The sequence below is a fragment of the Numenius arquata genome, chromosome 26, assembly GCF_964106895.1.
Source record: "Numenius arquata chromosome 26, bNumArq3.hap1.1, whole genome shotgun sequence".
NCBI lineage: Eukaryota > Metazoa > Chordata > Aves > Charadriiformes > Scolopacidae > Numenius > Numenius arquata.
The window spans coordinates 160,752-185,289 of NC_133601.1; the positions used below are offsets into that span (position 1 = coordinate 160,752).

The window sequence follows — 24,538 nt, forward strand, 5'->3', positions numbered from 1 at the left end:
TCTATCTAAGGATCCTTGGAAGTTTTGTTCATTGTCCCCGCTTAACTGGAGAGCTCCTCTAACCATTCTTCTCCCAGTGGCACTGCTTCTCCCATGCTTTGCTCCACACATGGGTTGGGTCTCTCTGCCAAAGATTCTCAATAGATGCCATTCAGAGCGGGGCACACTACGCTCTTGCTTCAAACAGGAATTTCTAAGGACTAAGTCTACAGGTTGCAGACCTTGGGTCATGTTAGAAAGAACACACCTGTGCCTGCACTGGGGCGCTGCCTGGGCAGGGCCCCCCGCATTCCCAGAAGCACGATGGGACACTTCGTGATAAGGGATACGTACTATTGTCACTGAAGCTTAAGGCGGTCAAGGGGAAAATCGTTTAGAACACTGAATCTGCTCTGTGACTGGAAGAGAGAAAGAACAAAGCAAACCGTCTGTAACTCCAGCCCTCCCCGCAGCTCCATCGGCGGGCTCCCCTCTCCCGCATCCGCTCCTCCCGCAACCCGGCCCGCGAGGAGCCCGCCCGCCACCGCCGCAGTCTCCTCCCCCTCCAGCCGGGTTTTAAGGCCAGGAGCTGTTCAGAGAGAGCGGAGACGGAGAAAACACAAAACCAGGCTGGTGTGGAAAAGAAAGCAGCAGCAGAAAACAGACGAGAAAAAGCAAAAAGGTAGGTACTACTCTGCACCAGTTTCAAAAAGTGCATTTCCCGTTTTCAACATCAATGGCATTTTCATTAAATACTATTAAATATTATTATTTAATAAATCTCACTGAAGCACCATGGTAGTTAACTAACCGAGCTATTGCCTTTCAGCTTCTGGAGAGATTCACAGCACCGGGTAAAGCCGCCAGCTTTCAGTCGTTTCAAGAAAGCTTTAGCTATTCCAGGGAAAGGGCTGATAGCCCCAGGCTCTGAGCAGTTAGCAGGGAGGAATCTCCTGCTAAAGAACATTAGCAAAAGAACTTAAAACAAAGGAAGAGTTACGGACAAATATCTTCATGGCAAGGAGAGACCCGGAGAGCTAGCTGTGAAAGGATAATTTATCGTCTTCCTGGTAGGAGGTTGGACCGTGCCTTTCACCCCAGGCTCCCAACCAGGATCATGGAGGGACAAAGAGGAGGAGGGTGGGTCATCTGCAGTTCTCCCTAAACATGCTTCTTTTCAAATGCTGCCAAAACCACAGGAAATATTGAGAATGATTCCCAAAATGAAGCCAGAGTCTGAAACACCAATTTCCTGCGATCCCTTCAAAGACTACAGAATCTTACTTTTTTTTGTTTTGGTTGTTTGGGTTTTTATTTTTATTTCTTTTCCCAAAAAGCAGAGGTCTGTCCCCTGTTCTATTTTAAAGAGAAATAGTACAAGTCTAATATTCATCTGCTCAGCTTAGAAAAGGGATACCGAAGCACTTTCTCCAGAAGGCAGGAAAAGGCAGTGAAGATCTGCAGTCTTTTGCTTGAATTTGATCAAGATAGCTGTTCATCAGCAAGAAAGCTATTAGTACTATATCAAAGTATTCTGGAATGGACATTCTAGGTTATTGGGAGGCATGGGGGTGGGAGGAGCTACTTTTAATTTCTGTTAATGACTTTTTGTTCTACCTTGATAAGATACATCTCTTTTTTAGCTCTTATTCCACATTGATAATAGTCACACTCTTACTGCTTAGAAGGACTGTTAATAATAATAAATTAATATGTGAAATTTAAAGTATTCCTGCTGGTGATGATTCAGCAAAAAGAGATAAATTTAGGGTATTGTATATCTCTATGCCCTAATGTACCTGAAAGTGTAGAATCAAAATGTCAACACGCCACATCGAGGCCTCTGGCTTATTGCTAAGAGTATTTTTGATGAGAGAGGAAGCAAAAGGTGAGAGCAGAAGGCACAAACCGTTCAGCAGAGCCCTACCAGAAAGCACATTGCTTGCTGGATTCTGCTTGGAGTCTTGTAAACATGGTATGTTTCAAACAGCCATATGCTTTCAGTTTGATAGGGCTTATCATGTGGAATGTTCCAATGTACTGGCCCAAGTTGTACCTTTCCTGAAACTGAAAATAAACATCTGGCAACATCTGTTACCAGTTTTCCATGCATTTGGACAGCAGCCACCAGTGGATGGACAGGAGAGGGGGAAATGTTATTGTACATGTTATGCAGCATCTAACACAGGGCTACAGCAGCAACTGAACAGCTCTGGGCAACAGTTCAGATCATCCATTTCAGCTTTGGGAACGCTGCTGATTTAGTTCAGATGCAATTGAAGTTGATGCCTATTTGGAAATCGCTCTTTCAGCTTTTAAAAAGGCCTGCTATACAATGCAAAATGCTTCCTAAGATGTGAGAAAGGGCTTGAAACTATTATATGTAAAGTATACTGCAAAATCTGCATACTAATACAAATCCCTGAGAAATTCTCTGTATTACAAGGATCTCATCATCAAGACGTGACCTAAAGACAAGACTTGGAGTAACTAGGGTTTGTGGAAGCTGTTCCTGTGAATCTTCTCAGTCTGACTTGCAACTTAAGTTTCCTCTTTGTGCGGGTTACTGATGAGAAACCATAGCCTAAACTATCCTGCTGTACTCCAGTTCTGCTTCAGAGATGAGTATTTATGCCTCTTGCTTTTTCTTTGAACCAATCTTTAAAACAAACTCTCTCCCTTTTTTAGCCTTGAATCCCAGTTTATGACTCATTCATCTGTCATACTCCAATTTCACCAGCTATTATCCAGCTGCCTTCTCTGGTTTTATATAAACAGAGTCTGAGCTTCTAATTTCTGGAAGTAGTAGTAACTATTACTTTTAGGAAGAAAATTATAGGTTCAAGTCAGGAAACCTGTGATAAAGTTATTTGCCTTACTGTGAGAGTTCAGATTTCATAATAATGACAACTCCAGTCCTTAGTCACTGTGAAAATCAATAATACCTCCCCAGTTTGTAATAGATGCATTGGACCTTGCTATTTAATGCCATATTTCAAAAAAGTCCCATAGGCATTAAGTTTCTAAGCTTCTGACACTGTGTAATCATTTGTATCCACCTTACTAATTTAAGTTTTGCCATGAACAGCCTCCCCCCCTCCATCAGAGGGTCCTGTTATACCAATAAATCCTCATTTAAAGTCCTCAAGTTCAGCAGTGCTTCTAAATATAAAATAGAACTTTTCTAGTTACCAGACTCATGCTGCTAAGGTCAGGCTTCAATGGAGTTCTTGGACATAAATACATTTGCCTGATCTTTTCCTGTTACTACGAGGTCACTGAGATAAAAGAATGGGCAAAATACATCTTCTCGGGGATTTTTCCTACACGGATTAATGGAGGACCCAGAAGCCCACAGTAAAGCATATTGCCTTCATACGAGCAAACCATCTCAGGAAGCCCTTCGCTGCCTTTGTATGTCACATCCAGTGTATTTTTCTGCTATGAGGATGAGATTAGAAATGGTACAGCGAGGGAAAAAACCCTGTGTCGCTAAATTTTAGCGCTAAAATTTTCTACACACTCGAGACTATGCTGTGCTATGAGTGTGCTCCCCGCTACTCTCCTCCCAGCAGCTGCCCTAAACCAGGCAGCGCTTACACAAGGTGCTTGGCTTTGGTGAAAGAAATCATTTTTCCTCCTTTGTCAGGAAAAAAAACTGGAGGAGAGGAAACCAGGGCACAAGATGGTAGCACATCTCACTGCAGTCAGTGACTAGAGAAATCTAAATTCATGCTTCTGCCAAGAAACTTGCCTGCTCAAGGCCAGACAGAAATAAATTTTGCTATAGTAGGAAGGAAAACAGATGGATCACAATGCCCAAATGTCCTTCCTGGAGCTGTTTGTGGCCAGGTCAGAGCAGCAATTTCACCAGCTAGGAAATTAACCTCTGATGACCGAAGAGAGAGGTAGATTTTCAAAGCAAATGAGATGAATGGAGGCAGAAATTCAGATTCATCCTTAATCCCAGCCATACGATACCAGCCGGCCATCTCCCATAAGAGATCATTGGAGGTTCTCTCCCAAGACTCCTGCCTTAGGAGACAGACTGTGTAAATCAGTCTGGAAGAAGCTGAAACTCTTCGTGCGGTATGGAAGAGGGCTTTGTCTGAAGTGTAAAGCCACTGAAGAGATTAGAGGGAATAAGGCGTAGTTGTGACTGCACAGAAGTGACACACGGAAAGAAATGCTGCAACGAATAAATGAGAACAGCAGACCAAAAGCTACCCTGCCAGCCAATTGCCTTACTCACCCTTTTTAGGAAAAGCATATGACAATAGTAGAAACTAAAAGCTCAGCTGGGGAGAAGCTGTAGAAATACTGAAAATAAAAGATATAGCAGTGCGGCCCCCACTTATTGTTGACCAAAGTCTCCTTGCTGACACAAGAGAGAAGCCCTCACTCTCACTCAAAGCAGCAGTCTGTGCAGAAAATGTAAATCTTCTTAAAGCACAGATTGACCCTTCAGCATATTTTTGTGCCTCTGCAAGAGATCTCTTAGGTAGGCCTCAATCTCAATTAACACTTTCCAATCAGTATTACACTCCTTCATTCAACAAGTCCGTCTCTCTAATAAAGCACATGATTCTGTTGGCTTCCAGCAACCTTGGGAAAAAGGACTTGGAATTTACTTCTACCAGTATTACTCCCCAGGAAACGCTCTCTGAGTTTCCTCTGGACCTAAAAGGGTGTGCTTTAGCTTGTCAGGTTTCTAAGGTTTTCAAGAAAAAGCACATCCAGGTCCAGCCTGGCAGTTTCCCCTGTCCAGCGACACCAGGACAGTTAGACCAGGTGGCTGAGAAATGCAGAGTAGAAAGTGTGTTTTAATTTTAAAAGAATTTTCATAATTTAAAACCCATATTTAAACTTATGACCTTGAACTCCACACTGCAAAAACGCCTTTGTTCAACATCTCATTTTTTTCTTTTGTCTCTATAGATAGCTTGAGATTTGGAGGTGATGTGGAAAACACTCAGAATGGCAGGCAGACTCCCATGTCTCCTCCTGCTGGTGGGAGCAATCACGACTGTTCAATGCCAGGTAAGTTCAATGCATCAAATAATGCTCTTGCCATCCTCTTGCGTGTTCAGCCTTACCATTGACTCCAGCTGTCTGCATCAGATAGAAGCAGAATCTGGTTATATCGCTAGAAATCTGAGGAAGGAAAATCTTACAAAGTAGTCTACCTCTAAGCTGGGATTACCAGTAGTGTGTTATCCTGGCTGGTCTTCATTTCACTAAGCAAACCTCCAAATCTCCTTGGTGTATCTGTTCACTGTCACCTTTCATTGTTAGTAAGAGTTCCATTGTGGTCACCCTTTAATTTTCTTTTTGTTGGCATCACTTTCATCATTACTCTTACTTACAACTGGACATTGATGGTTCCCATGTCCCTTCACTTTAAGCCTCACGTTGCACAGCTTAAGTAAACCCTACACAATTCTAAAATGTTTAGTCTCTTTCTCAAAAAATTGCTATCCCGGCCTTCCTCTTTCTTTTTATGTTATTCTTTCTCTTGTGGCTGCCTGATAAGAGCAGCTTTCTAAATCGTTTTCTTGCTTAAAACTTTATCCAAAATATTTTATTTAATTGGCTGCAGGAGACTTATATCTCAAAGGTAATCAAGCTACAGAGGCTTATGGGGAAACTGCATCTCAATGAGCAAAAATAACTGCTTGTTCACATTTACTTCTTTGGAAATTATTTGCTTGAACCTCCTTCAAATAGCAGAAAGCTGACAAGCTTTATTTAGCACTTGCAATGCTCCAAGAGCACATAATCACTTCACGCATGATGTGAGCACAGCACATCCCAAATTCACATCAAACGGATGACAAGCAACTACACGGTACCCTGTGGCAACTTGATTATTAAAATTCTTGGCTCCTAGGCTGAGATACTAAAGGCACCTTTCACTGTCTGATGAAGAGGGCAGACAGTTGCTCAGAGCTCCCCTGATTTACAAGACCTCAAGAAAAGGACTGGCTCTTTGGAGGCGCTTGTTCTCCCAGTTTTCTCAAGAGAACAGTTACTCACAGAATTAACCTTCTTTGTTTGCAGGGCTTACGCACGCGTTTCAAACGGGGAGCCAGGTCCAGAGGTAAGTCAGGCAAACTACAACCATGTTGCCTGTGGCTTTATGAACACAGGAGGTGATGGTGAGGGAACGGAATCTGAAAGCTGTTTGTCACAGTTATTTGGATGAGAGATTTAGAAGGCAAAATACCAGACCATTAATACCATCCACAACTCAAAGAACAAAGTTTTCCCCTCACTCTACTCTTCTTCAAAGAAAAAGAGGCCAGTCAATAGCGGAACAGTACATCCAACAACACAACAGTAAGACAGATGGGACAATTGTGGTCTGAGAAGGAAAAAGGGCAGCTCATTAGACCAATGCTTCCATCACAGATACTTTTCTCCCAGAAAGAGAAGGGATTTCTTTTGCTCAGCCAGGTCTTTTCCCTGAATCTCTAAAAGAGGATTTCCTTTCTCCAATTACAGCCATTTGCACAGACAATTCATCTGGAGAAATTTACCAGCACAGGGGTACCTGGCTGAGGCTCTCAGGGAGCAGAATAGAATACTGTAGGTGCGACAGTGGTCGGAGTCGCTGCCACACTGTGCCTATCAGAGGTGAGTATGAAGAAGAAAAAAAGATAAAGGAGATGGTGGGCGGTGAGAGATTGTCCATCTAATCATCCTAAATAAGATCTCACTATCAGGGAAGGCATTACCACCCAGAAAATTTGGCTTGAAATAGAATAGGATAGAAATGAAAATACTGACTCAGGCCAGGCTAAGTGGGAGTAGGCAAGGGGCTGGTGAAGGCTCCTAATAGTGTATGTGGAGAGAACAGAGCAGAGGAGGAACGTAAGCACTACACAAAATGTTTGTAAGCACGTGACAATAACAGGTAGGCAGGGAAAACCAGAACAGGCTAAAGGAGACTGACAGGAGAAGAAAGATGTGTATACGCTGCCAGCTTCTAACTTCTGTGAAATCTAACACTATTTCCTGGCTTTTGCTTATTCCATAGCCTGCACTAGAAATAAATGCTACAATGGGGGCCGGTGTTCACAGGCATATTACTCCCCACAGCTCTTCATCTGCCAGTGCCACCAAGGTTTCTCTGGGAAGCAGTGTGAAATAGGTGAGTAAACCATGTCCATTACTGTGAACAATGCTACTGGTTTTAGCAGTGCAGAAGGATGAGTACCCAGAAGCTGCTGCTGTATACTAGGCTCTCTGTTCAGCTGCCTCTTTTTATTCTAAAGCTAATACTACAAAGAACTTTTAAGAAGGACACCTGGCTGTTCTCAGCGTCTCTTGATAAAACGCTGAATTTTGGAGCTGAAGACCTTCGTGGATACTTACAGTCTGCCTGGCAAGGCATTTTCACCGACTTACTAGAAAAGACATCCGGGAGCCAAGTTTAAACAGAACAGAGACTGGGGAAGCAGAGTTTCGGATGCTGCTGTTATAGTAATATTTTCTTCACTTTTGTTCAGATACTGAAGTTAAGTGCTACAAAGATGCTGGAGTATCATACAGGGGTACATGGAGCATGACAGAGAGTGGAACTGAGTGTTTAAATTGGAATAGCAACGGCTTGATGGACCGGACGTACAGTGGCCAAAGAGAGGATGCTACTGAGCTGGGACTGGGCAATCACAACTATTGCAGGTGAGGGGCTGCTGGCACCAGTCAGAGCCACAGGAATCAGTGCATTCTAAGAGCCTGGAGCAAAGGGACAGCTGTTTTCAGCATCTTATACCAAGCAGAGAGCACTCTGCACAGGTGCAAATACAGCACAGCCCTTGAGCAGCAATTGCAACTTCTGTAGACATATATGAGCTTCAGCTCTATCTAGACTGGATGCTTATGACAGACTACAAAACATATACATCTCTCACCCCATAGTCTTTCCCTTGTCCCTTCTCAGTGCCTAAAACACCCTTTGTAAACCAGTTTCCTGCAGCTCAAAACTCTAAAAATATAGTGCTTCTGGCACATAAACCAAACTGCACAAACAAGCTGCCCACTCCCGCTAGCTGCTGGCTGTCTCATCCTCACCTCCACGTACTCCAATATTTTATAATTAAAATAGGAATCCAAATGACTTCTGATGGTTCAGTCCATGTCTTCACTGTGGAGCAGGATTAACTTACTGAACTAGATGGCAGACGTGGAGCTAATAACAGTAGCTTTATAATGATGCATAATATCATAACTCTTTCAGAAACCCAGATGAGGATTCCAGACCTTGGTGCTATATCTATAAAGGGGGAAAGTACATCTGGGAACACTGCAGTGTGCCCTCCTGTTCAAAAGGTACATGCAGGGGAACAGGGAATGGACTTTAGAGCTTCCACGATTCACTGCATATATAAGGATTCTCTCTGGAGTTGTGCTATTTCTGTAGCCTGTAAAGTTGAGACTTTCCCATTAAATTACGTTTTAAAGATTTTGATATTTATGACACAGAGAGACTGAGATAAATATAGCTAATATATAGATGCCTTGACAGAAATCACAGTTAGGAACAGCTGCCAGGGTCACATCCATCAGTTAACATGCAGCTTTCTTATTGAAGTTGGGAACATCAACTGCAAATCTGGAAGAGGCACAGATTACCGAGGCAGCCACAGTGTTACCAGTTCTGGAGCTACCTGTTTGAGGTGGAATTCTCGAATCCTTGTCAACAAGTTATATACTGCTTGGAGAAGAGATGCTTACCAGTTGGGCCTTGGAAGTCACAATTTCTGCCGGTATGTAGCCAGTTAAAGAATTAAAAAAAAATCCCAAACTTCCTTGTAGTACTCTTGAGGCAGAACTCTAGTCTTTTATGTGGGTTATTAAAGCACAGGAAATACATTACTCCTGGTAGTGAAGGTCACTGACAACAATAATTTTATTCCACATGACCTATGCTTCTCTAATATTGACTCCGTAAACGCAAATTTCATGTGCCCCTAGGGCACTCTGCATCTCTAGAAAAATCAAAAAGAATGCCGTCAGGTCACAGTCTCCCACCTTTAGGACTCCCCAAACTCCCTGCACATCTGATAAAAAAAATAGCTCTTCTCTTTCCTGTGCTGCAGGAATCCTGACAATGACAGCAAGCCCTGGTGCCACGTACTGAAAGGAAATCAGCTCACATGGGAGTACTGCAATGTGCCTACTTGCTGTAAGGATCTTAGCACTCCTGATTCTTCTCTTTCTTTGGGGCATTACTGTTCTGCATGTCATTTGTATTAAACTCAAGCCTCTTACAGTGAATAAGAGCTGGGGGGGGGGAGCAGCTTTTTGGAGTAAAAAGAGATTCTGTGGCTCCACTCTCACAGAAGTGCCTTTTTCTCTGCCAAAAGGGAAGATTGCAGAAATGGAGGATAGAAAAGGCAGGGTTTCCTTACTGTATTTTTCAAATCAGAATAAAAGTTTCCTAGGAAACGGGAATGAGTCAGATACTAAACAGTTCGTGCCAGGATGCCTCAACATGCACTAACAACTAACAGGCCCTTAACCCAAACTCAAAGGAAAAGTGCCTGGACAAAAAGCCTGTTTGTGGGTTTTCATCCACAGCCACCTGTGGGCTGCGGCAGCACAGAACACAGCAGTACAGGATCAGAGGCGGCTCCTACGCAGACATCGCGGCTCACCCGTGGCAGGCTGCCATCTTCGTTAAGTATCGCCGGGCTCCGGGAGAGCACTTCCTCTGCGGAGGAGTTCTCATCAGCTCCTGCTGGGTTTTGTCAGCTGCTCACTGTTTTGAGGAAGGGTGAGTTGAGGATTCAGTACCATATGGGGGAAAAACCCCTGGAAAATGGGAGCATCCAGTATAGCCTTACTGGAAGGGTAAATGACTTGAAAAAGCTCTTTATCCCAGTAAATCACTCTACATTAAAAATTATAGAGTTAATTGTGCTGAGCATTACAGACAGGCACACTAGAAGCATGGCATTAAGGTACCACAGCAGAATATCAAGTAGCTGAAGAACAAAGTTGTCGGTAGAGATGCAGAGCGATCAGAAACTTGAGAACAGCAAGGGGCTGGCAGAGGAGCTTTGCCATGATGGCTGTAAGCAATTAGTGCAAAACCAAAGGGAAATAAGACACTTGAGGTGAAACTGCCTGGGGAATGAAGTAGTAAGAGTGCTAAAATTAGAAAAGTAGAAGTTGCAGCAGCACATCTTCAAGGGAAGGGTCCACTCCAATTGACACAGGAAGAAAGTAACACTCTGTTGTTCTTCAGCTTTAGTACAAATCAGCTGAAGATTGTGCTGGGTAGGACGTCCCGAGCAACTCCCGAGGAGAATGAACAAAGCTTTCAAGTGAAGAGCTACATTGTGCATGAGAGATTTGACTCAGAAAACTTCAACAATGATATTGGTAAGAACTTTTCTGACCTCATGACTGGAAAGGTCATGGTTGCCTCAAGTTTGTGGTTAATGAAGTGGGGATTTTTTTTCCCTCTTCAGCTCTGTTGCAGTTGAGCTCAGATGCAGAAGACTGTGCTGTTGAGACAAACACTGTCCGCACTGCCTGTCTCCCCACACCAGGACTGCAGCTGCCTGACTGGACTGAGTGCGAGATCTCTGGTTATGGCAAAAATGAAGAGTGTAAGTAGAAGATACATTTCTACATATAAGTAGAGGACACTATGTCAAAGTTTGGGTCCCCTGCCCTCAAAGAATTCAGATCTTTAGCATTGCTTAACGTGTGACCCCCTGAATTATTATATGGGCTTATGTAAGCACTACAAAACATATGGGTAAGTGGGAGATACACAAAAACAAGTTTTGCTGTAAGTTATTTCATTCATCCGAGTTCTGTGAGCTGCATGGGCTAGCAGAGTCTTCCTTGATACTCTCCAGCAGTAGAAACACAAAAAATGGCACAATGGATAAAGGTAGGAAAGACAGAAAATTTGCAATCAGAGCTGCCCCATTTCTGCTGTACCGAGTACATTTAGATATCGTGATTCTGACAGAAATCCATTTCTGTCAAGATTTAATATACTATACAGTTGCAGGTAGTTGCGTTATTCTAAAAGATACATAGGCTGTGCAGTGATAAGCAAAAAAAAACCAAAAAAAAAAACCCAAAACAGCTAAAGAAATACCAATCCCGTATATATATATATATTAAAAGGCTGTCTAAAGGGTTTTTTAAGTGACCTTCAACAAACAGAAATAAAATCTGTCTGAAAGTATACACAGGCTGACCTATACTTAAAACAAACAAACAAACAAATCAGCTCTTATTTACTAGCACTTTCTACTACTTTGTTTTTATTCTCTAATTTGTAAACTCTGGGACAGAGACTGTGAAGCATCCATCATAACAAGACCTAATTGTGATTTGAACCCATGGGGTTTTTGGAACAGACTTGCAATTTAAAATATAAATGTGGCATAAAGTGTTCTTAAAGTGCTTTTAAAGCTAGTCCTCAGCGTTGCTTACAGGGAGCACAGGATAAACGCTTTGAGAGGGAAAGGATGCTGCAACTGTAATTCAAAACTAGACTGAAAAACAACAGTCCTGCCAATTTCCAGCTTTGTGCAATTGCAGCTACGCAGGAGAATAAACCAAACACCCAAACCAAAACAAAAAAATCCCTTCCATTCCAACGTAACACAAGTTTACATTCCTATCTAGTTACTCAGTATTGTGTATGACAAGGCATCTGATTTTTGTTAGCGTAAATCTAATACTAAAAAGTCAGGACCTTGTTTCATACAGTTAGTGATTTTCATAGGCACTTCCTGTGACTTCATTTTGATTGATGTAACTGTGCAAAGACGACTTATCCACCCAAGAAACCCAGCAGTCTTTAATTTGCAGCCTACAAAACCCTCTCTAGTATTTAAGCTTGCTAAAGAAGCGATATTCTCTCTCAACTATATTTAAGATGTTCTCACTAGCAAAGCAGAACCCCCAGGAATTGAAAAATACCCTTTGGCAAGGAAATAATAGTTGAGCCACCCCCACACCCCTACTCCCAGCTACTTCTGTTTACTCTCCCCTAAACTACAGACACTGAACTGCAATTTAATGTTTTTAAATATATACACAGCCATATATATGTATTTATATTGATATTTTTCTTCCAGTTTCTCCATTCTACTCAGAGCACCTGAAGGAAGGCCATGTCAGACTGTTCCCAGCCAGCAGGTGCACAACACAACATCTGGACAACCGGACAGTTACCGACAACATGTTGTGTGCAGGAGACACAAGGCACCTCGATGATGCCTGCAAGGTAAACCCAGTTCTGTTCCTTGTTTCTTTTCAGGTCTGTCCTTGATAATCTGAGATAACTAAATAAAATGTTTCAGAAAATAGTTTAAAGAAGTTCTGCGGTTGGCTACATGGAAGTTCTAGTAGACTTTTGCCGAACAGAACTGCTGGCTCCTCTGTTTTCTTCCCCCACCCCTCAGCTGGGAAAACAGGCCACGCTTAACCAACAAACCAGAACAATACGCTGAAAATCCCAAATATAGGAAATACCACAAAACTGAGCAGGAAACTCTACCTCAGCACCATTTCCTAATATTTTCTCTTGTGAGCATGCAAAACGCTCAGCAGGAGATTCTGTCAGAGGAAGGAGGTGCCGGTCGACCGAAGAGTGGAGAAAATAAGACAAAAGGCTAAAAGATGGTGGAGACGGAACAGCTATACCATGAGGAAGGAGGAGGGCACACGTTCAACCCACATCCTTTCCATTTAAACAGCTCTTTAAATAATTTTGCTTTACTGTTACACACAGCAGTATAGTTCGAATAAGAGCGTTCCTCTTTTTGTTCTTATCAACGTCTCACCTACATTTCATAAATGAGCGCTATACAAAGTTAGACACTTTATTGCTAGTTAAGAGTTTTTGGGGTCTGTCCCCATGAGAGGAGCCTTGAGGGCATCTGGAACACAGAAGTGGCTTATGTGAGGGTACTGTTACTGAGCGCTCTTGATTTGCGAGCACGCTACATAGGGTGGTTCCACCGACACCAGTGCACAACTAAAGCCAGTGGGGGGAAAAACACCACAAAACCAAACAAATGAGGAGATTGTTACTAACCTGCTACTTCTCTGCAGGGTGACTCTGGAGGGCCCCTGGTCTGTATGAAGGATGATCGGATGTATCTAATTGGAATCATCAGCTGGGGAATAGGCTGTGGCCGCAAAGACATACCCGGCGTTTATACCAATGTGAATCGTTATCTTGACTGGATTCAGGACAACATGAAACCCTGAGAAAGAAAAATGAACTATCCACAGTCTTGTGGCCATGGCCTTGCAGCTTCCTTCTGGGTGCTTCCAGGATGCTGACAGGGCTTCCTGTCTCTCAAGATGTTTATGACTTTCAGTACTAAAGGAAGACAGACTGCAATGTGTAGGAAGGGCACGTTCTCAAATGAACTCTCCTTTCCTTATTACAGGTTATCAGAAGCTAATGCTCCTTTCCCCCCACATCCCCAAGCCTTCTTCTTGCATCACATCACAAGTACAATTAAAAGTAACTTTTGGCCTGAGAGAATAAACTGGGCGTGGGATGCTCATGCATCCCACGATCAGCAATGTTGTTTCAGGAATGGGTGTAAACTGAAGTCAGAGGGGACAGATTTAATTTCCTGAAAAGCTCATCTCCCTCCTTATTTGGCTGTAAACTTGGAAGACGTTCCAGTCAGGCTTAAATAACCAAAGTAACGTGGTATAAGGACAGAGATTAAGCTGGTTTCAGCTTGACTCCACAGAAAGAGCACAGCTGTAGGCATGGGCTGTTTATTTCCATATCAATATACTACTTACTTTTTCTGTTTGGAACTGATTCATTGACAGGATGGCAAGCTTATTAGAACATTCTGGTTTTCCACCTGCTTTTCCTCCTGGTAGGAACTAAATATTTAAATAAATATAGAATGGGTTAAAATCTTAACACCAGCCTTGTCTGCCACAGAATCAACACATTACTTTTTGACTATTAGATTTCTATGCATTATCATTTGATATGAAAGCAAAAGCTCCCTCTTTAGTGCAGCAGCAGAGCGGAACAAAAGACAAGTGTAACAGTGGCAGTTTTAGGTGCCTGCTACATTTACATCCACCTGTAAAAATCAAGTCAAATGTCACAAGGCTGCATTTGTCCTTTAACAGAAGACAAGACAGGTATAACCAAGTCACTGTAAACTAGAATCTAAGTAATCGAGCATTACTTACTTGCATTGCAGTTGCCATGTAATGCCAAGCGGTATCTATGCACGTTCTCTTTGAGAAATTCTCTCTTGTGCAATTGGTTTATAAATTAAGAGAAAGCAGGTGTGATTACTGTTTTACAAAAGGAAAACAATTATATTGAGGCTACAAAAGCAGTTTAGCTTTAGTATCAAACAGGCATTGTAGCTAGAGAACTAGCCTGTTATATTTGGGAAATTTAAAGCAGTATAACTCCAAATGTTTATTCAGTTTTAAGGAGCTCTCTGATGATCTACTAGCACAGCCTCTAGTCAAACAGAGAAGCTTATTAATAAAGACATACAAAAGAGAGATTTGGTAAGGACGCCCATTACATCCTTAAACAGGTTTTGTAAATGGCAACTTTACAGATGGTCCATGCCTTTCTAGCTACCAGCTTAGAAACTGACCTCAAAGAGATCTTCATGTCCTCAGAGAAACAGTGGTGTAAGTCCAGTCAGCTTCAGCAACGAGTCCCATATTTCAACCAGGGGAATGGGGAAAAACCCCAAGATGTTTAATAAACAAGAGTCACAGTTCAGTTTTTTTGGTGTGATTTTTTGTTGTTTTTAATTGTATTTTATTAAGTAATAACCTTGAGAAAAAGACAAATTAATTTCCATTCCTCTCTCCTGAGTCAACATCAGCATTTATTGTAACTGAAGTACACAGCTACACTTCACATTTCCCCCCAAACTCCTTATATCATCATCTACCAAGTTATCTCGCTGATGTTGTTCCCTGCTTATCCCTTCTGCCCTGCTTCTATATTCTGTAGGAACTTGCACCCACCTGACTGACATAGAAACCTTGTCATAAAGGCCAGACACTCTTATGCATATAAGAAGCCCTTCAAGATCTTGAGTAACACGAAATCACTTCAACGTGAAAGGAAAGATACTTTAAAAAAAAACAAAGCTACAAAGCCAAAGGACAACATTAGAACTTGAGGAGCAGGAAGGCGAAAAGGGATTTCACTGTCTTCATAATTAAAGCACAGCCCTTAGCCTGCTACCGAAAACTCTACCTAGTAAACAAAAATGGTTTAGTTGCATTCCTAAAGACAGTTTCACTGACGTTCTAGGAAAAGCTCAGTGCTCCTTTTAGGAAACAATAACAAAAATTACCAAGAAAGTAATTAATTTTAGCTTTTCAGACAGTGACTTAGTCCCAAGCTGACAATCCCATTTGCAGAAGAAAGACATTTATCTCCCCAAGGCATCCACAATACAACTGACGTATTTACCTTCCTCTTCAAATACCAACTGCATTTCTTGTAAAGCCCACACAAACCACCCTGAAATAACACAGACGACATGTGAAAATGAATTTTATTGATGCCCTTGCTGAAGGTTATATTTGCCCTGAACATGCTCAGCAGCAAGGCCACCTGCTACAGCGTCCATCAGTTGCATTGGAACTTGCATTCCACATGCAAGACGCCACTCGTCCAATGCAAGTATCCATCACGTGCAAACCAGAATGTATGTTATCCTTCATTTAGGGTCACCTTGTTCTGTTCACGCGCATGAAATGTACAGCATCTTAGGGACAAGTTCTGCTACCACAGAGAAAACACATTGGCATCTAGTGGCCAAAGAGCACATTACAGACAATACGGAATAGTGTAGATATCTCTCATTTTATATTTATGCTGTACAGAAAGATGCAGCACAGACTGGAATGGGCAGATGCAGCAACAGCTCCTGCAGAAGAGATGGTCCCAGTGAGAAATCCAGCATAGGCTTGAATCCACCTGCACAGCAGCTCAGTGGTACAGGAACTGGAAGGAGGTAGGACAGCCAGAAACACTACAAAGGTACCAGGACACAATTATCTCAAAGACATCAGTGAGCAGGAGAACAGCAGTATCACCTTCATTTGTAATAGGCAGGCAGAGACAAAAGGAGGTTCCAACAATTACTAGGATAGTGATCGTCTTCCTTCAGCCACAGCTTCAGTTTCCATCAGTGGTGTGTCTCCACAAAAATTCTCCTGCCTCTCTGTCTCTTCCCTGACTCCCCAAAGCAGCTGGGAGAATCCCTACCTTCAAACACTGATGAAATAAGAGAACCAGAAATACATTCCGATGACACCTCTCATTACAAGATTGCATGTGCTGCAGCCAGCCCTTCACAGGATACCATTCTAAGATTTGGATATGCTTCCAGTCAATCTCCAGAGATTCAAGACACTTGATGACCAAGATGGCTTATGAAATACCTAGAAAAAGCATCCACTTCTTCCCTTCCTCCCTCTGTGGCACCATCCCCAATCTCAGGCTTCTTCACTTCCCATCCTGGGTGGGGACAATCTACCTTTCCACTTCTTCCAGTCCCTTTGAGGCAGAATGGCAATGTGACCTCTGTGCTGCCAAGAACTAGACAGCTTTCTGCCCTAACGCCCAGTGATGGAGAAGGGCAGATGCCAGACGACTGCACTGGAGGTGATGTTTGTGGAAATTCAACTTTGTATCATCTACAAAGGGATAAAAGCCAACCAAAAGATAAGGAAGAGGAGTTACAAAAGGCAATAAATCCCTAGAATTTCTTTTAAGACAGCAAAATGAAGGTGATACAAGCTTACATAGCTGACTCACTAATCCCAAGGGACCTGAACACCTTCCCATCTGCCATTGTTCCAAACACTTCAGATTCAGCTAGGGATGAGATGTTTTCAGGTCAACCTCACTTTTCCCTGCTCCCCAGCACCCTAAGCAGTGGCTCTCATGCTGCTACAGGCAAGGGAGCAACCCTAAACAGATGGATGGGGTAAGAGGTTGCATCCAACAGCTAGGAACAGGAGAAACAGGGAAGTGCTCTTCCTCACTATGGAATCCTCTAGGTTCGAACTTGGAACTTGCCAGCCTTAGTCATGTATTTTATCCCCTTGAAGGGCTTGTACTTCTCCCCATACATATCCAAGCGATTCACCTTCAGTCCTAGAGGCAAACAAACACAGCATAAGAATGACCGCTGCCATAAACAAAGCAGACAGGCCCTCTGGATAAAGGAACAGAAGATCATACTAGAGGCACAGAAAGCATAGGGAAAGTTTTAGCAAGCAGTAAACAGAACGGAGAAAAGCTGACAACTGCTAATTGTCAGAATCATTCTTTACAAATGCATCCATACCCTAAAATTCTTTATAGGTCTGTAAGCATGAAATGAAAGGAAATGTAGATAGGCTGTTTCATAGAGCTGAGAGAACAAACCCACGTATCTGTAGTCAAAACACACTATTTTTTTTTTACTTGAAGAACATGTTTCAGATAGCTCTGCAGGCCTTCTGAAGTACACTCTATTTCAGCTACGTGCAGAGTGAGCAATGACACAGCACAGAACATTCAGCTGCTTTACCTGACAGTCACTTACCAGATATAGCCAGCTGCTGAATTTTAAACTGCAAGTTAATGGTGGGGTTTTCATCTGGTTTTGATGTCCCAGCTTGCAAGCTCACGCTCCCCTTCAGGCTTGGCAGCTTCTGGGGGTTTATTTTCCCCACATCCCATGACAGCAGCTTCAAGGAACAGAAAATGCAGCAGTGAAACAGAAATGCTGTAACACCCTCTAAAGAGGAGTCCCCTTCCAATGACAGCTTTTAATGCTTCTTCATGGAAAAGATCTTTGTCTTAGTATCCTGCCTTTCACATGGGACAGACACAGAACAGGCTTAAGCGACAGCTGCCTTAGACCTTTGTTCTCCCTCTCTCTTTCCATGAGATTCCCCAAAAGCCTACCATGAATTATATGTCCACTACTTGTACTAGAGGCCCCATTTCCTACGCGTAGCAGTAACAAAGATAATGCAGAACTGCCTCCTTTCTGAATGGCTGAAGCAGTGTTGCTTGAGGGTCTACTGTGGGCAAACGAACAAATTTAAGTTTGCAATATGAAAAAAAAGTGAACTCAGGGTGGGGAAGGCCAAACAACAAAACCAGAACACCCCCAAAACAAATCAAAACCCACTAACCAACCCAAATCCTCAGTGTTTACAAAGGACCAAGTCTAATGTACAGTACTAGGCATGACAACTAGATATGTAGAAGTTTATAAAGCACTCACCAGACTAATGCCTCATCATACAATACCAGTTCTTGGATTTTTCTGCATACACCAATCAACCAGAACTACTTTCCACTCAGTCACTGAGCTATTTGTTATGTGGATTAAGACAGCTTCTACTATGCAACTGTCCAGAAAAAGTTCTCACCCCAAGAAAAGATACTGCCTTCAGAAAAGCAACATTCAAGGAGATGTTCATGTAAGCATGAACAGCTCAACTTCATTTGCTGAAAGGTAAAAAAGATTAAAAAAAACCCAGATCTAATTTCTCTCCTTCCTCTCACCTTTGTAACTGGATCGAAGATATGTGTTCCCTGAGAGGGTGTAAGGGTCATATTTAAGACACCTTTTGGCATCTGGCTAGTGACCATCACTCCCTCTACAGTCTTCCCCATAGTCTGCTTCGGCCCCACTGTGATCTCAAAACGTCCCAGTGAGCTGTTATCACGGAAACTGATGTTGTGTTTAACGTAGACAGGAATTGCCACAAGACTAGAATAAAGACATGAACAGAAAGTCCTTGTCAATCTCTCACCTTCATCTTTGCTTTTCCTGATGCAGCCCTTGCCTTCTACACTGAAAACATTGGAAAACAATTACCTTAAAAGAGAAGGAAATCCTACACTCATTTGTTTGATCTAGGAGCAAAGTCAGAATCCTGTTCTCAAGTCTTAATTACACTTTTTTTAATCAAACTTGTTGTATCACTCCATACTGCCTAGTTCTCTCCCTCTCCAGTTTATTTATCTGCTACTAGTCTTTGAAAAATGCTGGCTGACCAAAAAGAAATGACAGAGTCACTGCTCCAATCAAGGACAAAACACGGGTTTTAAAAAAGGCACTGTGCACCTCTACTTCATTTGGCAAAACATGCCACCAGATCTTTAAAAGCAATTTTTGTTTGTTTGTTTTGTTTTTTCCCCTAGCCAGGAAGATTCAAATTTCATAATTCATAGCACTACATTTATCACCTACTTCTGAGCACTGACATGATAGGAGAGCAAGCGAAAATTTCCATCAGGTGGAATGAAGGACAGTATTCTCTCTGACTCCCAGCGCTTAAAACGCACACATGGATGAAAGCTGACATCATCCAATAACCGAGGGTTCTGAAAGAAAAGAAGAAAGTCACAAGGTTAGTGAAAGCAGTATTACTTAACATAACCTCCTCTTATTCTTCTCAGTCTTCTATCCATGAAGGGCCTACCATTCAATGCGCTCTGCCCACCTGAAGGTTTCTACATTCAGACACATTAAGCTATTTGATGCTGTTACCTCTGTGCGATAGCAGTACCCAATAACCTCCACCCTATTTTAGAAAACTTAGCCATGTCAAGTAATTACATTGATGCATACTCATAAAAAAAGATGGTCCTTTAGGATATCTGCCAAAAGCACCACTGTATCTCAGAAACTTAGTCACAGCAAACACTAACAGTACTTTTAACAAAGAATCTGAAAATAAAAACTTTAGGCCTAAAGTTGCTGAAGTTCACTATGAATTTCCATTGTCAGTTCTTTCTCTTTTTGTTTGGTATACACAGGTTCTGATCTGCTGGAATCCATCAGCGTGAGGCTGAGATCCCAGTAGCAGGGCTGGGAAACCCTTTTCAAAATACTTAAAGATACACCCTTGAGTTTTACCATAAAGGAGAGGGTAAGGTCTGGCATCCCAGTCAGCTTGACACAAGCATCAATCACCCCTTGGATTTCAGCAGTAATGGTGGAACCTGCAACAATAAAGTAAACACTGGAAGTTACGTGAAACTGATCAAAAAAATCCCAATGTAGAAAAACTATTAATGGGGAGGACAGAAATTTATTATCTTCATGAGTTGGCATGGCTCATTATGTTGCTCTCTAAACATTTTTCTCATTCTCAACCACTTCTGGAGAAGATGCATATAAATAAGAACCGCTGACACCAGCAATGTCCATTTTAATGACCAATGACAATAGCTCCCAACTCTAACAAGACTAAAATGCACAAAAACTAAGGAGATAGAAGGTGAGTGAAAACTGTGCATAGCACTATTTCCCCAATATAGAATTGTTTAAAAGACGTTAGGAACGAACACAAGTGAAGACTTTGGTACCTCTCCAAGATTTCTGACTGAATAGCACCCATGAGTTGGCAACATTTCAGAGTAAGAATAGGAATAGAGCTTCCCCCACTTAGATAAGGGTGCTCCTCTTTGAAAACCTAAATCTCTCTTCAGGCACCATCAGGACAAGTTACGCTCGTCTTAGCCAGAAGCAACTTCCATACCTGATTTGTCAATAATTGCATCTATCTCCTCGATCACATCAAAATACGCCTCATTGTTGGTGTATTTTACACCAGTACGTCTCCAAGGCACCACTGATAGCTGTCCAGTAGGAAGCTGGTCACCCACATTTGTGCTTCCTGGAAAAAGAAAGGCAATCACAACAACCACAGAAGTTAGAACATGCTCCAGAACAAGTCCTTGTTCTCCTATGACTTAATTGCAATTAATCCCCAAGAACCTCTGTCTCTTTGTAGGAGAGCAATTACTCTTCCAGACTCACTGTTTGTGTTACACGTCTCTTACATACAACTCTAAAATATACCACAATAAGGCATGGGGAAGTGTAACTAAAAACAAAACAAAAAGCCACCCCAAAAAAAACCCCACACCAAACTAACTCATCCAGAAGTCATGTCATGGCTGTAACTGGAAACGTAATCTGTTTGGGTTTAAAAAAAAAAAGTGCAGCTGGTGCTGGAACTGGAAGGAACCTTAAAGCAAAGCACTAACACAGGACTCCCTAAATACACCTATGCTGGGGTTTAGAATGACAGGGAACAACATAAATTTTCTTTGCCCATGTCCTAATTTACTTATGCAGGAACATTGCCACACGGCCTCCCAAGGTTATCTACTTTTTGTTTCCCTGTACCTGTGATGGTGTTGACAACTGTTCGCAGGATAGTTGGAGGTTTTATCAGTTCCTTAAGAATGTTAGACTCTGTTGCCAATGGAAAGCCATTGTCCAGCATCTCCTCCAGCACCTCATAAACCACCACAACATTGTCCTTGATCATCACCTCTGAACAGACACCAAAATAATCCTGTGCAAAAGAAATAATTACTCAACAATCTCTGAAAGAGTCCTAGTGACCATTCAGTTCAGTGTCCTCCCACACAGAGGGATTGATTTATTTATCAACCCTCTTCTTGGAGGACTTGAAACAACACTGAATCTCCATGTATTAGTACAATCAGACAGACTGACCACTCTGACAGACACGCACAACTCTGAGCATTCCTCTGCCAGTGCCCCCACAAGCTGGCAAATCACCACATCATCATATCCTCTTATTTCCTTTCTATATAACAAGATTCCCTTTGATAGCTAAGAGATTTTTTAATTAGCACTTAAAAGTGGCTCAATTGCAACTGATTAAGCTGTAACATTGATAAGAAAAATTTACTTCCTGCAGCCACTACTGAATTGCGTGCAGCGATGCCTTTCATTAGACTCCAGTATTGGATATCCTTCCTTGGCTGCCCTGGTCTTTACCTACAGTACTTGCAATATTTTAACTGGGCAGCGCTGCTGTTTAAGGAACTCAACCTCTCCTCATCAAAGCTTTTCATTTACTTTTGTTATAATGCTTGCATACATATGGGCAATAATACAATTATTTACTTCAATTCTGTATATATATTTTTTTTTTAATTTACTCTGATGTGGAAAATAGGGGAAGCACAGCTTCAAACGCTCTGCGCATTCTGCAGGTTTGTTTTATAGAAGAATGTTTCTGAAGTCTGTCTAGCACGCTACCTGTGTTTTTTCATTCTGATACCACTTGGGATGTACAGACTGCTTGCACACCCTAAGATTTATTAGGCTAACAGCAGAAGTCCAGTATTCTGAAAAGTCTGAAAAATAATTCTATCCATGTAACAAAACTCCCCTTCCTCATAATTTAAGAGGTGTATAAAGCAGAACCTTAGAACGTGAATCACAGAAGATCCACAGACCAGTTTATTCCCCAGCTTGAATCCTCTACTGTTTCTTCAGCTCCTACTCCAAAACAACAATTAGCAATATTAAAGTTTGCAGTAAAAATATACCAAGTCAAATTGTAAATCTGTAACATAATGTAGGTATGGAAACTAAGTGGAGATATTTCAAGATTCAGCATGTTATAGAAAACATTCCCAATAACTCAGCAATTTTAAAAATTGAACATTTAATTTAATCACAGTTTTATTCTATAGGAACTTCATGCATCTTTCTGGAGAAAGAGTGAGTGCATGCAAACATAAAGAGATCAGGCATTCTGCAGAAAGGATGAGTTTATGTTGACGCTGGTCCTGCACTACAAACGCTATTTCTTTTTCAGACATATCAGGTTTTAACATACAGCCAAGCCAGTAAGGACACACTCATGCCTTTGTCCTCTCACAAAAAACAAGACCTAAGCGACTGACATAGTACACTTTTGGCCTGAACAACCAATCCACTCCCTGAACTCAGTGAGACAGAACTCAGCCTACACTCCTGTTCTGATTGGCACCTGGAAGCAAAAGCTCACATTATACCCACATTTCCTGTATTCTGGTAGGATGCTGGTCACAAGACATTCCAAATGCAGACTACACAATCCTGTTGTTGGCAGGCAGAAGACAGACATCTCCACTATTTTCCTAAACTGCCCGGAAGGCCTGTCAGCCATGGCACAGAGGGAATAAGGCTGCTCTGGGCCAACTCCTGTGACTCACTTCTTTAAGAAGCAGATACACTTCCAAGGAACATCACTAGATAGGCTGTAACTCGTTGACTAAAGCACATGGCTATGAACTGCAAAACCTCCTTGTGAGAATGAGACCAGCTTGGTCCTAGCTCATAGCTTCCAGAAGAGTCAAGGCTTCAAAACAGAAATATAAGCCTTGGTTGGTGGAAGGTCCTTCCTGTGAGCATTGGCTTATCTCGAATCCATCGCCATCCCACGCAGTGCATTCCTGACTGAGCAAGCCCGCAAGGCCCACTCTAGATCCCCGCAGGTGCAGGATAAGAATTAAGAGATGGGAAAAAAAGAGAAAACTAATTGCTGGTAACTTGAAGAGAACCCTTTTCTCCCCCCAACTCGTCCTCCTCCAAACCACGGCAGTGACACGGGGCCCCCCCTCGTCCCCCACGCGGCCGGGGCCCCGCACCTGGAAGGTGTCGACCACGCGGTGCAGGAACTCGATGACGAAGAGAGGCGGCACCTCGCTCTGGATAACGGCCACGAAGAAGATCTTGTGGCGGTAAACACTGAGGAGGTAATGGTGTGGCGTGGGGATCACCGGCGGCACGTTCTCTGCCTCCGATGCCCTCTCCTGCGCCTCGAAGAAGTAGTCGCAGACGGAGCGGCTGACGACGCTCTTCCAGTGCTTCTCCAGGAAGATGTCCCCCGAGGCGTTGATCAGGAACAGGCTGTGGATCATGGCTGCGGCGGGGCCCTCCCGCGGCGGCCACAACGGGGTGCGGAGCGACCCGGCTTCCCTTCCACACACCGCCTGAGCGGCTGCTCGCGCCCGCCTCCTTCCCGCCACAAGCTCCGCCCCCCCTGCGCGCTGATTCGCGGCGCGGAAAGCTCCCCTTCACCTCTCTGGGCGGGGCTTGGCCAGCGAGCCCTCTGATTGGGTGACCCACTAACAACCGCGCCCGATAGGCCGAGGAGGGGCGTGCGGACGATGACGCAAGGAGAACGGCACGCTGCGCTCAGCTCCGATTGGGCCAGCAGTCTGCCCGGGCACGCGCCCCGCCAGCTGAGGCGCCCGCGCACCGACACCATATGTCAGCCGCCGCCGCCCAGCAGGGGGCGCCGCGGGGAGAGCCCCGCCCACCGCCGCGCCACGAGCAGCACGCTGCCGCCCGCAGCGGCGGGCCCGGTCCGGTCCCCCGGCGGCCCGGCCTCCCGGCGGTTGGGACAGCAGAGCCGGCGGCCCCGAGAACCGCGCCTGCTTCTTTTAAGGGCACCCTTTTTTGGAATAGGCAGCTTGGGACAGTCCGTAGAACGTGTGAGGTGACCCGGTTTCCCCAGCGAGGAGCAGCTGGTCGAACCTCTTCCGCTGCATTATTTCGCTGGTTTGTTCACCACAGAGTAATAACGCTACTGAAAACACAATCCAGCTGGCACAAAAATGACAGTTGTCATGCAAAATGCACCTAAACCCCGTGCCAAGCGATCGCTTTGCGTAACTAGAGCAGGTGTTCCACGTCTATAGAGCACATCTCCGGACTTC

The 24,538-nt window shown here is 43.3% G+C and overlaps 2 protein-coding genes across 4 annotated transcripts; one reads left to right on the plus strand and one right to left on the minus strand.

Annotated features, from left to right (window-relative positions):
* The first annotated feature begins 583 nt into the window (after positions 1-583).
* PLAT (plasminogen activator, tissue type) lies at positions 584-14,753 on the plus strand. Of its 2 annotated transcripts, XM_074164130.1 has the most exons (14): positions 584-661; positions 4,918-5,019; positions 6,040-6,079; positions 6,484-6,615; positions 7,019-7,132; positions 7,491-7,665; positions 8,222-8,313; positions 8,576-8,750; positions 9,084-9,169; positions 9,565-9,760; positions 10,235-10,371; positions 10,461-10,601; positions 12,096-12,244; positions 13,075-14,751. In XM_074164130.1, exons 2-14 carry the CDS (start codon positions 4,939-4,941, stop codon positions 13,231-13,233), a joined length of 1,677 nt encoding a protein of 558 aa, XP_074020231.1. In that variant the 5' UTR covers positions 584-661; positions 4,918-4,938; the 3' UTR covers positions 13,234-14,751. The 2 variants fall into 2 exon arrangements, with proteins under 2 accessions (XP_074020231.1, XP_074020232.1); XM_074164131.1 differs by lacking the exon at positions 6,484-6,615 and having other exon boundaries at positions 13,075-14,753.
* A 90-nt stretch (positions 14,754-14,843) lies between these two features.
* On the minus strand, positions 14,844-23,839 carry AP3M2 (adaptor related protein complex 3 subunit mu 2). Of its 2 annotated transcripts, none has more exons than XM_074164183.1 (8): positions 23,465-23,839; positions 21,198-21,369; positions 20,545-20,682; positions 19,920-20,005; positions 19,251-19,384; positions 18,560-18,767; positions 17,586-17,730; positions 14,844-17,152 (listed from the first exon to the last, which is right to left on the minus strand). In XM_074164183.1, the coding sequence occupies exons 1-8, from the start codon at positions 23,735-23,737 to the stop codon at positions 17,052-17,054; spliced, it is 1,257 nt and encodes a 418-aa protein (XP_074020284.1). In that variant the 5' UTR covers positions 23,738-23,839; the 3' UTR covers positions 14,844-17,051. The 2 variants fall into 2 exon arrangements, with proteins under 2 accessions (XP_074020284.1, XP_074020285.1); XM_074164184.1 differs by having other exon boundaries at positions 17,052-17,152; positions 21,360-21,369; positions 23,465-23,737.
* Between the last annotated feature and the right edge of the window lie 699 nt (positions 23,840-24,538).

Excerpts from the sequence above, each read along its gene's own strand:
- PLAT (XM_074164130.1), top strand. The coding sequence starts at position 4,939 with ATGTGGAAAACACTCAGAATGGCAGGCAGACTCCCATGTCTCCTCCTG. Across the intron at positions 7,666-8,221 it reads GGCAATCACAACTATTGCAG|AAACCCAGATGAGGATTCCA; the intron begins GTGAGGGGCTGC and ends TAACTCTTTCAG. Across the intron at positions 12,245-13,074 it reads ACCTCGATGATGCCTGCAAG|GGTGACTCTGGAGGGCCCCT; the intron begins GTAAACCCAGTT and ends ACTTCTCTGCAG.
- AP3M2 (XM_074164183.1), bottom strand. The coding sequence starts at position 23,737 with ATGATCCACAGCCTGTTCCTGATCAACGCCTCGGGGGACATCTTCCTG. Across the intron at positions 19,385-19,919 it reads ACCTTACCCTCTCCTTTATG|AACCCTCGGTTATTGGATGA; the intron begins GTAAAACTCAAG and ends CTTTTCTTTCAG. Across the intron at positions 17,731-18,559 it reads TCTTCGATCCAGTTACAAAG|CTGCTGTCATGGGATGTGGG; the intron begins GTGAGAGGAAGG and ends TGTTCCTTGAAG.